We start from the raw sequence: 10,512 nt of genomic DNA, 5'->3' as shown, positions 1-10,512 counted from the left end.
GTTCCCAGGGAAACGGGCAGGTCTTTCCTTGCCTCAGGCTGGGAAAGGCTTCTGGGCCACAGTACAAAGAGCACAGCGTGTAAAACTCATGGAAATATAAAGACTCCACCAAGACTCTGCTCTTTGGAGACACCATTGGGAAAGCGAATAATTTAACCACAGAGGGGAGAAAATGCTCAGGCCACAGATAACACATCTGGAATTCAGGAAACTACTCAGGAACTGCAACGGAGAGTGAAAACCCAAGTTACACCAGTGACACACGTGAGCTGACACTTCTCAGAGGAAGCCACGCAAGCAAGCAGGAAGGAAAAGACACAGGGCATCATTAATGATCAGAGAAATGCAGCCTAGATGTGAGCGGCACCTGCTGAGCGAAGCCCCCCCCGCGGTCCTTCGGGGTGTGTGGGACCGTGTCCAGCCAGCCAGCCTGGGCACCCAGTTCCTGCCTCTCATGTGACCTGCGCGCACGCACGCGCGGACACACACAGCCAGGCCACAAGTCGATGCTAGCTCTACTCATCACGCCCCACGCCAGGCCCGGTCCAGAGGCCTATCAGCACTAGGGAAGGGACAGGCTGCAATGGCCCCCACACGACAACAACAATGGCAACAGGACAGGGGGCCAGCTGTGTGTGCCCAGGTCTGAGATTGCGGGGCCGCTTCAGAGCTGACGAGCGTGGGACTGGCCGGGCGTGGTCCCCAGGGTGAGTCCCGGGTCCTCTCTCTCACAGGCTCATTCTAGTTGACTTCTAGCTCAGTATCTGCTGTTGGGAGACCCAAGCAAGACAGGGACTTTCTTCCAACAAAGGCCAGATGCTATGCAGCCGCTGCCTTCCGGGCGCCTCTCCAAGAGCCCCTCCCCAGTCTGCCCCTGGCTCCACCTGGCCAGAATCGCCACCTCTAGGGGACCCTCGGGCCCATCTCTCCTGGTTGCCGTGGGCCATGTCAGCGCAGGGCCCGCCCCAGCCTGCCAGCCAGCACAGGGATGGAGCACACGCCCACGTGCACATGGCAGTGCCACATCCTGCAAGGGTGCCCGCCTGGACTTTCTCCCGGGATCCTGGGAGCACAGCCATAGCATGGCCACCCTGTGCACATCCTGGTACCGAGTGGACTAGGAGACTGGCTGGTTGGAAGCTCCGCAGAATTGATGAGTGGGGTTCTGAGGCCAGAGGAGCCCAGCAGAGGGATTAGAGCTGAGGGAGCCCTCAGCTGCCCGCTCGAGGGAAGGACGGAGGGAGCAGGCCTGGTCAGTCCATGGTCAGGGACCCCTCAGCTCGAGGGAAGGACGGAGGGAGCAGGCCTGGTCAGTCACGGTCAGGGACCCCTCAGCTCAAGGGAAGGACGGAGGGAGCAGGCCTGGTCAGTCACGGTCAGGGACCCCTCAGCTCGAGGGAAGGACGGAGGGCGCAGGCCTGGTCAGTTCACGGTCAGGGACCCCTCAGCTCGAGGGAAGGACCGAGGGAGCAGGCCTGGTCAGTCACGGTCAGGGACCCCTCAGCTCGAGGGAAGGACGGAGGGAGGAGGCCCGGTCAGTCCACGGTCAGGGACCCCTCAGCTCGAGGGAAGGACGGAGGGAGCAGGCCTGGTCAGTCCACGGTCAGGGACCCCTCAGCTGCCCGCTCCAGGGAAGGACCGAGGGCCTGTGGGCGCCTGTCTGTGTGATGGGGTTTCCTCGGGGTTGCGTGTGAGGATGTGTTTTGGGGTGACCCCTGCAGACAGAGTGAGGTGACAGTACCCAGTCTTGAGGGAGGGTCTCCCCACAGGCGCCCAGCAGTGGCAGTGCAGGCACAGGGTGGCCCTCCCGGCGGCCCCCGCTGCTGTCCATATGAGAGGAGATAACTGACCACTACTTTATTGAGTGCTGAGAGGCACAGTGTCCTGGAAGGGCAGAGGCTCCTGAGGAAGGCCCCGTTCCAGAAGCTTCCGTGGACAGGAGGAGACTGCCCTGCCCTGCCTGCTGTGCCCAGCAGGCCCTGCAGCCTCAGCTCCGTGCCGGGGCCTTGTGCAGTGGGGGCCTCGTGCTGGGGGCCTCGTGCAGTGGGTGCCTCCCTCGGGGGTGGGGTCACAGCCTGTTTCGGGGGCAGCACTGCAGGGCTTCCCTCAGGGCCTCTGCCAGGCGGTCCACGTTCTCACGTGTGGCATTGCCACCCAGCAGGCCGATCCGCAGAACCTGGTGGCACACATTGTGGCAGACATCAGGGTCTGCCTGTGGCCTCGACCCCAGTCAGAGGTCAGAGCCGGGGTGGGTCAGAGCCGGGGTGGGTCACAGCTAGGGGGGGTCAGAGTGGGGGTCAGAGCTGGGGTGGGTCACAGCTAGGGGGGTCAGAGCTGGGGTGGGTCACAGCTAGGGGGATCAGAGTGGGGGATCAGAGCCGGGGTGGGTCATATCTGGGGAGGTCAGAGTGGGGGGTCAGAGCTGGGGTGGGTCACAGCTAGGGGGGTCAGAGTGGGGGTCAGAGCTGGGGTGGGTCAGAGCCAGGGTGCATCACAGTTAGGGGGGGTCAGAGTAGAAGGGGGTCAGAGCCGGGTGCATCACAGTTAAGGGGGCGGTCAGAGCCGGGGTGGGTCAGAGCCAAGGTGGCCCAGCCCAGCAGGCACAGTGAGAGCCTGGTGCAGGCTACCCTGGGCTCAGATCTGGACTCCTGGTTTGCCAACAGAAGTGGGACCAGGGGCATTGGTGGTGCTCAGCTGGGCTTCTGGCCTGGACGGCAGGGAGGGGCTGTTCCAGGGGCTTGCCAGGCTGCACCGAAGCCCCCACCAGAAGGGAGGGACTGCCTGCATTCCTGTGACTGTCCTGGGCCCGCCATGAGCCGACAGGGACCGTGGGCACGCGTGCTTGCTGTGCTCCGTGCTCCGTGCTCCGTGTCCTGGCCAGGGGGAGTGGCTCACCTTTCCCAAAGAGGGCCCCAGGCCGCCGGTGATCTCGATGCCGTGGCGGTCCATCAAGTAGCTGGTGAGGTCCCTGCTGTGGTAGCCGGCGGGCACAGCCACAGTGGTGACGGTGTGGAGCCGAGTTGCCTGTGGAAGCCCTGGGCTCAGCCAGGGGCCCTGCCCACCTGCCGTCCTGGCTCTGACCCAGCCCCCTGTGGCCCCGGCGAGGGGCCACCATGCCAGCGGCTGCCGGCAGGGCTCCCACAGATGCCAAGGGGCCTCTAGAAGTCCTTCTCCCTGGGCTCCCACCCCGCCACGCCCGCTCCCTGACCCTGCCTCCTCACCGGGTCCTTCACGAAGAGCTGCAAGCCCAGCTCCCGCAGCCGAGAGTGCAGGTACGCGGAGGCCTCGCGATGCCGCCTCCAGCTGGCCTCCAGACCCTGGGGGGAGGGGGACACGAAGCACGAGGCCCTGGCCTGACTACAGTAGCTCCACCTGGATCAGGTTGGGTCCCCAGCCCACTTGCAGCACAGGAGGCCCTGTGTGTGCTGGAGCTGCTCAGGGCAGGCCTGGGAGAGCCTGGCCACGGGCCAGGGCACGGCGAGGGAGGGGAAGTCACATCAGATGGCCTGGGCCGTCCAGAGGCCCCAGGGGCTTCCTGACCTTCTCTCCACCTCTCCTCCCTTGCCAGACTCCTTTGGCCTTCCCTTCATTGGCAGGCACGTGCACACACGCACTCACAGGCATGCGCCTGGCCCCCATCTGTTTGTGACCATCCTCAGGGCCCGCAGGACACGAGACACCTGCGGGGACACAGTGGCCACCTCCCAGGGGCGGCCACCTCCCAGGGGCGGCCAAGGAAGGAGGACAGGGCCTCGTCAGATCTCTGGAGCCACTTGAGCTCCATGTCCTGGAAGTGGACTTTCCACTGGACACCAGCACCTCTCGGCCAGCATTTACCCAGCCTGGCCCCAGTCTGCCCCGGGCGCTGCCCCCTCCCCTCCTCTGTGACCCCAGGCCAGGTCTTGGGTCTGCTCTGCAGCCCCCTCCCCTCCTCTGTGACCCCAGGCCAGGTCTTGGGTCTGCTCTGCAGCCCCCTCCCATGCTGCCTTCTTTCAGGCTGGTTTACAGCTTGGCAAGAGCAGGGTAGAAGACTGCTGCATCTATCCTATGGGGGCATCTGCTCCTGGGCTCTCTTCTACTAGCTGGCCACCAGTCTGCCCTCCACTGCTCCTCCCTGCCCAGGGTTTGTCCTTGTGCAAATGAACCAACATCCCTGTCTTAGGGGAACCATTTTGTCCCATTTGTCCTAGAGCAGTTTGAGAGAGGTGGGGAGGGGGTCTCCTGGGGGAACCCTGCACCGCACCCCGTTCCTGGCCCAGGCATGGCCCTGCCCCTTACCTGCTCCACTATGAGTGCCAGGCTCTCTCTCAGGCAGAACAAGCCAATAATCGGCGTGGTGTGATGAAATCTGGGAGGCAGGAGAGGTCTGGGTCCTTGGGGCATGTGGTGACATACAATGCCCCCCCGCCCCGCCCTGCAGCAGCACAGTTCTGGCAGTGGTCAGCTCCCTTCCCAGGGGCACCGTCCAGCAGCAGGATCACGCGCCCAGGGCAGGGGCAGCTCCTCTGCCAGGGAGGGAGGGCCACACAGGCCCCCCGCAGTGTTCAGGGGAGGACAGGGGAGCTCAGAGCTGGTCCCAAGGAACCCAAGTCCCCGAACAGCTAGCGTTGGACTCTGTGCCCAGGCTAGGGCTCAATGACAGACACCCTGGCCCATGGGGGACACACAGGGCTTTGTGATGAGCGAGAATGCCTCACAAATCCCTGATTAGCTGCCCCCCGAGCAAGAGGCAGCCTGAGCCCTAGGAAGGAACGATGGAGCCAGCCCGGGCCCAAAGGCTCAAGGGAAGGCAGGGCTGGTGGAGAGGCAGTGGAGTTTCTTTGGCTGGACCTGGGCTTCCAGGCCAGGTGACATGAGGCCAGCATGGCTCCTGCTCCCCACCCACCCCATCCCCCCTCCCTCCCACCCCTGCCCGCTCTCACATCCTGGCTTCGTCATCACAGCCCCACAGGTTGGCCAGACACATGACGTCCATGTAGAAGGAAAAGGGCTTCGTCTTCCGGGCAGAGACCTTGCTCCTGGCAGGAGGAACTCTCGCTCGGCCTTTGGCTGCCCCATGTCACAGGCCCCAGGCCTATCCCCGTGTTTGTGTCGCTGGCTGGTGCTACCCAGCTCTGCTGGCCTGGGGGCTCTGGGGCTGTGACAGGGCCAGAGACCAGGTCCTGGCCATGTAATCTTTAACACCTCCTCCCACTGGTTGGTCCTGGCTCATTCCTCACGTTGCCAGAGGGCGACCACCATTGAGAGTCAGAAGGGTCTGCTGGGTTGGTAACATCAACCCACCGAGAGGACAGAGGGAAAACTGAGGCTCAGCTCTACAAAGCCTGGCCCGGTCACCCAGCCTCCCCCGTCCCCACCCTGCCTGGTTCTGGGTCAGGACACCAGGCCGTGAGGTGACAGCGGGACCGTGTCACCTGCGTCCGTCTGGGTACTCACTTGGCCTTGCTGCTGAAGGAGATGAGGGAGACCCCTGGGGGGCCATTCAGGACCTTCTGGGAGCCCGCGTACAGGACGTCAATGCCTGGGACAGAGGGGACGCACCGGGAGGGGCGAAGGGAAGACGTCTTGTCTAGACCAGGCCTCGTCTGCACCCAGCCTGCCTGCTGGTATGTGGAGGGACGTGTGTCTGTGTGTGTGTCTGTGTGTGTGTCTGTGTCTGCATGTGTCTGTCTGTGTGTCTGTGTGTGTGTCTGTGTCTGCATGTGTCTGTCTGTGTGTCTGTGTGTCTGTGTCTGCATGTGTCTGTCTGTGTGTCTGTGTGTGTGTCTATGTCTGCATGTGTCTGTGTGTGTGTCTGTGTGTCTGTGTCCTGGGTTCAAATCTCAGCTGTGCTGCATTGGCCCTGCAGATACCATGCCCTCCGCTCACCTTCCTGTCTCCCAGGTCTTGGCTGAACAAATGTCTTTCCCTTACAAATATGTGAAATTAAATGCATCCAGCCAAGGAGGAGCTAGTGTTGCTTGGAGGAGACAGACCCTGGAGTTCAGGTGCAGGGTGGTAGGAGGAGGGGGAGGGGCAGGGCTCAGGTGCAGGGTGGGGAGGGAGGCTGCACTTTAGGGCACTTCCCTACCTTGCTGGTCCATGTAGATAGGGACCCCACCAAGAGACGCCACAGCGTCCACCAGGAGCAGGCACTGGTGTCTAGAGGAGACATGGGACAGCTGAAGGCCAGCAGGCAGTGGAGAGGGCACAGCTATCTCCTCCAGAGCAGCTGTGTCCCAAATGTTGTCAGGGTCTCTGCAGCTGGGGACTCCCTCCTGGGTCACAGGCAGCTGTACAGGTGTGGGTACTGAGCAGGTGTGGGTACTGGACAGGTGTGGGTACTGAGCAGGTGTGGGTACTGAGCAGGTGTGGGTACTGGACAGGTGTGGGTACTGGGCAGGTGTGGGTACTGGGCAGGTGTGGGTACTGGACAGGTGTGGGTACTGAGCAGGTGTGGGTACTGGACAGGTGTGGGTACTGGGCAGGTGTGGGTACTGGGCAGGTGTGGGTACTGGGCAGGTGTGGGTACTGAGCAGGTGTGGGTACTGGACAGGTGTGGGTACTGAGCAGGTGTGGGTACTGGGCAGGTGTGGGTACTGGACAGGTGTGGGTACTGGGCAGGTGTGGGTACTGGGCAGGTGTGGGTACTGGGCAGGTGTGGGTACTGGGCAGGTGTGGGTACTGGACAGGTGTGGGTACTGAGCAGGTGTGGGTACTGGACAGGTGTGGGTACTGGGCAGGTGTGGGTACTGGACAGGTGTGGGTACTGAGCAGATGTGGGTACTGAGCAGGTGTGGGTAGTGGACAGGTGTGGGTACTGGGCAGGTGTGGGTACTGAGCAGGTGTGGGTACTGGGCAGGTGTGGGTACTGGGCAGGTGTGGGTACTGGGCAGGTGTGAGTACTGGGCAGGTGTGGGTACTGAGCAGGTGTGGGTACTGGGAAGGTGTGGGTACTGAGCAGGTGTGGGTACTGGACAGGTGTGGGTACTGGGCAGGTGTGGGTACTGAGCAGGTGTGGGTACTGGGCAGGTGTGGGTACTGAGCAGGTGTGGGTACTGGGCAGGTGTGGGTACTGAGCAGGTGTGGGTACTGGGCAGGTGTGGGTACTGAGCAAGTGTGGGTACTGAGCAGGTGTGGATACTGAGCAGATGTGGGTACTGAGCAGGTATGGGTACTGAGCAGGTGTGGGTACTGGGCAGGTGTGGGTACTCGGGTTTCTGTGGTGTCAGCCGGTATCCCAGCTGCAGGACCCCACAGAGTCCAGCCTGAGTGCCTAGACCGTGAGTGCCGAGAGCTTGGATGCTGCTGTCTTGATAGCACAAAACCAGCAGCTATGGCTGGGCTGAGTGGCCAGAAGTAGAGGCAGGAGAGGACAGAGCCCTCCGCTGTCCAGCTTTCTCCACAGAAAAGGCACAGGAGGGGCCTGGAGTGTGGCCTAGTGGTAGAGTGCTTGCCTAGCATGCACGAAGACCTGGGTTCGATTTCCCAGTACCACATACATAGGAAAAAAAGCCGGAAGTAGTGCTATGGCTCAAGGGGTAGAGCTCTAGCCTTGAGAAATGTCCAAGGACAGTGCTCAGGCCCTCAGTTCACGCCCAGGACTGGCAAAAATAAATAAATCAATTGGCCCAGGAAATCCTGGAGCCCATGTGGAGGGGGAGTCAGAAGTCAAGTTAGGTCCGTGCCTCTGTCCCCAGCAGGGCTCCGTGTGGCAGGGTTCTGTGATGGGGCTCTTGCCCACGTGAGCTCCTGCATCTCAGGAGGGTGGAGACCCTTCCTGCCACACTGGCTTCCTTCCTGTCCTATGGTCAGCTGTATGGACAGCAGTGCTGGGTCCCAGGGACCTGTCCCTGGCTGGGAGGACCCCCAGAGCTCCTGCACAGGGCTGGGGGGGGGTGGCGGGGGGGGGGGCAGGGGCAGCTCTGGATCTGGGCGCTGCGGGGGAAGGCCAAGGCAGGCCCTGGGGAAGAAGCAGCCCTCCCTGGTGTGGACCACATAATGATGCCCCCAGGCCTGGTCCTCAGACCTTGTGAAGGCCCGAGGAGGCTCCTCTTTAATGGGGGGAACTGGCTTCAAATCAGAGGAGCGGCCCCTGCCTGTCCCACACCAGGTGGCAAAGGCTGGACCCTGCTCCCCCTGAGTGGGACTCACCGGTGGCAGAGCTCCCCGAAGCCGTCCAGGGGCTGCATCACTCCGGTGGACGACTCCCCATGCGTCAGGAACAGCAGTACCGGCTTATGCTGGGCCAGTCCCTGGGCAGAGGGGACAGCGGGGCACCAGCTTATGCTGGGCCAGTCCCTGGGCAGAGGGGACAACAGGGCACCGGCTTATGCTGGGCCAGTCCCTGGGCAGAGGGGACAGCGGGGCACCGGCTTATGCTGGGCCAGTCCCTGGGCAGAGGGGACAGCGGGGCGTTGACCCCACCCCGCTGGCCTGCAGAACGCAGCAGGAGTATGAAGGGCCTCAGAGCCTCTGGTCAGCGTGGGCTGGCCCTGGCTCTGGTCAGCGTGGGGTGGCCGGGGGCAGCTGCCATGCCCCGGCTCTGGTCAGCGTGGGGTGGCCGGGGGCAGCTGGCATGCCCCAGCTCTGGGAGGGGGTTTCTGTCAAGAAGAATTAGGAGAAAAAAGTGGTGCCAGTCCACCCTGCCTCCTGCAGGGCTGTAGCCAGGTGTTTTGCCTGGCATTGGCCTGCTCTCCTGTGGTCAGTCCTAGATGCTTGGAAGACCTCACCCCTGGGTGTCTTGTACCCCATCCCCTCACCACGCTCTCGGCCAGGTACCTTCTCCACCTCCTGCAGTGTGTAGCAGCCTCCAGGCTCCTTGATCATGGGATGCACCCGGGCACCTGGGGGCAGGGCAGAATGGGCAGGGAGCAGTGTACAGACCTCCACGCCCACCGTGGGAGCCAGCTGAGGGCCCTGGGGTGGGACCGCAGAGGAGGGGGGGAGAGCCACTTTTCCTGTAAACCCAGCACCACCCTGGCCTCCAGTCAGCATCCACCCCCCTGAGCCCACCAGCGGTCCTCTACTAGCATGGCATTTGGGGCTGGTGGGGAAGGGAGTCCCCAAAGCCACAGTCGTCGCTTGGCTGGTACGCTTTCCTGTCTCCTGGAGACTCCCCTAGCTGGGCGGGGTGTGCAGACTCTAGAAAGGGGCCTATTCCTGAGCTTTAGGGGCGTGTCAGCCTCTGCAAGCCTGTCCTGTCACACGGCCGGTGATGCCCGGCACTGCACATGGCTACGGGGCCTCAGACCAGAAGCTTCCCCACCCCTTCCCGCCCTGGACTCAGAGGCCAGGAAGAGCAGAGACCATATTGTGCCGCACCCGTCAGGGTCCAGGTCCCTCGGAGCCCTGACACCTGCCTGGAAGAGAGGGTGGGAGGGGAGGAAGGGGCTGAGGGGCACAGCAGGCCGGAGCTGGGGGAGCTGGAGGGTGCAGGGGCTCTCACTGGGATGCACAGGCTGGCACTGGCAGAACTAGTGGGTGACACCTTTGTCTAGGAGGCCATGAGAGGGTCAAGCAGGGCCACGCCTGGCCCCTCTCCCTTATGAATGTGAAGGTCAAGCAGGGCCACGCCTGGCCCCTCTCCCTTACCAATGCGAGGGTCAAGCAGGGCCACGCCTGACTCCTCTCCCTTATGAATGTGAAGGTCAAGCAGGGCCACGCCTGGCCCCTCTCCCTTACCAATGCGCTCCCCAATCTCTGCAGCTCGCTGTCCCCAGACACCATTGGCCCCAACCAGGAAAGAGTCCCCGGGCTCCAGCAGGTTGAACAGGGCCGTCTCCAGGGCGCAGTGTCCGGCGCCACTGACGGCCAGCGTGAGGGCATTCCTGGTCTGGAACACGTACTGGATGCCCTGCTTGATGTCATCCATGACCTGGTAGGCCAGCTGGGGGTCAGAGCTGCTCCCCGTCCATCCCCGCGTGGGCGCCCCAACCAGGACCCGACAGCCTGCCGAGACTTACCTGGAACATCTCCTTATGCATGTGGCCAATCACCTGGAGCCCCCCGGCCGCCTGGACCCGGGGCTGCAGGTTGGAGGGGCCCGGCCCCAGCAGAAGCCGGCTGGGGACACGGAGGGGCCTGCGCAGGGCGTCTGGGGGCTGTACCAGCAGCTGATGGGAGGCCATGTTCCCAACCCAACCTGCTGCACGGCGGGCCCAGAGCACACTGGCCTTGGTCAGTGCCCGGAACATTCCCAGAAGGCCCAGCGCTGGACTCAGAGGCCAGGCCTGGTGGGTAGGGCCCTGCCCACAGATTCTTTAAACCTGATCGATGTTTGTCCTGCTACAGGACAGACAGCCCACATATTGACCCTCACCCGGGGAGGGGCGCCTCTGGAGTCTGGTCAAAGACACCCAGCGTGGAGAGGAGCCCACTGGCTCTCTTAGCCTTGGGATTTCAGCCAATGGGCCCTGCTGGCACAGCAGTGTGAAACGTGGTTCTTACGGGGTCAGGCTTGCGGGCCACACAATTGCAGCTGTTTAACTTGGTCTCAGTGTCTGCATGAAGCACGGAGCTGGGGTCCATTAA

General features: G+C 63.0%; 1 protein-coding gene across 1 annotated transcript; it reads right to left on the bottom strand.

The window, feature by feature from the left end:
• Nucleotides 1–1,842: 1,842 nt before the first annotated feature.
• Nucleotides 1,843–10,175, bottom strand: Agxt (alanine--glyoxylate aminotransferase). Its single transcript, XM_090354441.1, has 11 exons — nt 9,945–10,175; nt 9,664–9,856; nt 8,761–8,825; nt 8,134–8,234; nt 6,071–6,141; nt 5,437–5,521; nt 4,923–5,018; nt 4,279–4,348; nt 3,222–3,317; nt 2,896–3,024; nt 1,843–2,176 (listed from the first exon to the last, which is right to left on the bottom strand). Exons 1-11 carry the CDS (start codon nt 10,173–10,175, stop codon nt 2,069–2,071), a joined length of 1,245 nt encoding a protein of 414 aa, XP_090210567.1. The 3' UTR covers nt 1,843–2,068.
• Nucleotides 10,176–10,512: the final 337 nt, after the last annotated feature.

Source organism: Megascapheus bottae, chromosome 21 (assembly GCF_031878675.1).
Source record: "Megascapheus bottae isolate mThoBot1 chromosome 21, mThoBot2.hap1, whole genome shotgun sequence".
Taxonomy (NCBI): Eukaryota; Metazoa; Chordata; class Mammalia; order Rodentia; family Geomyidae; genus Megascapheus; species Megascapheus bottae.
This window is presented reverse-complemented; position numbering and strand designations above follow the sequence as displayed.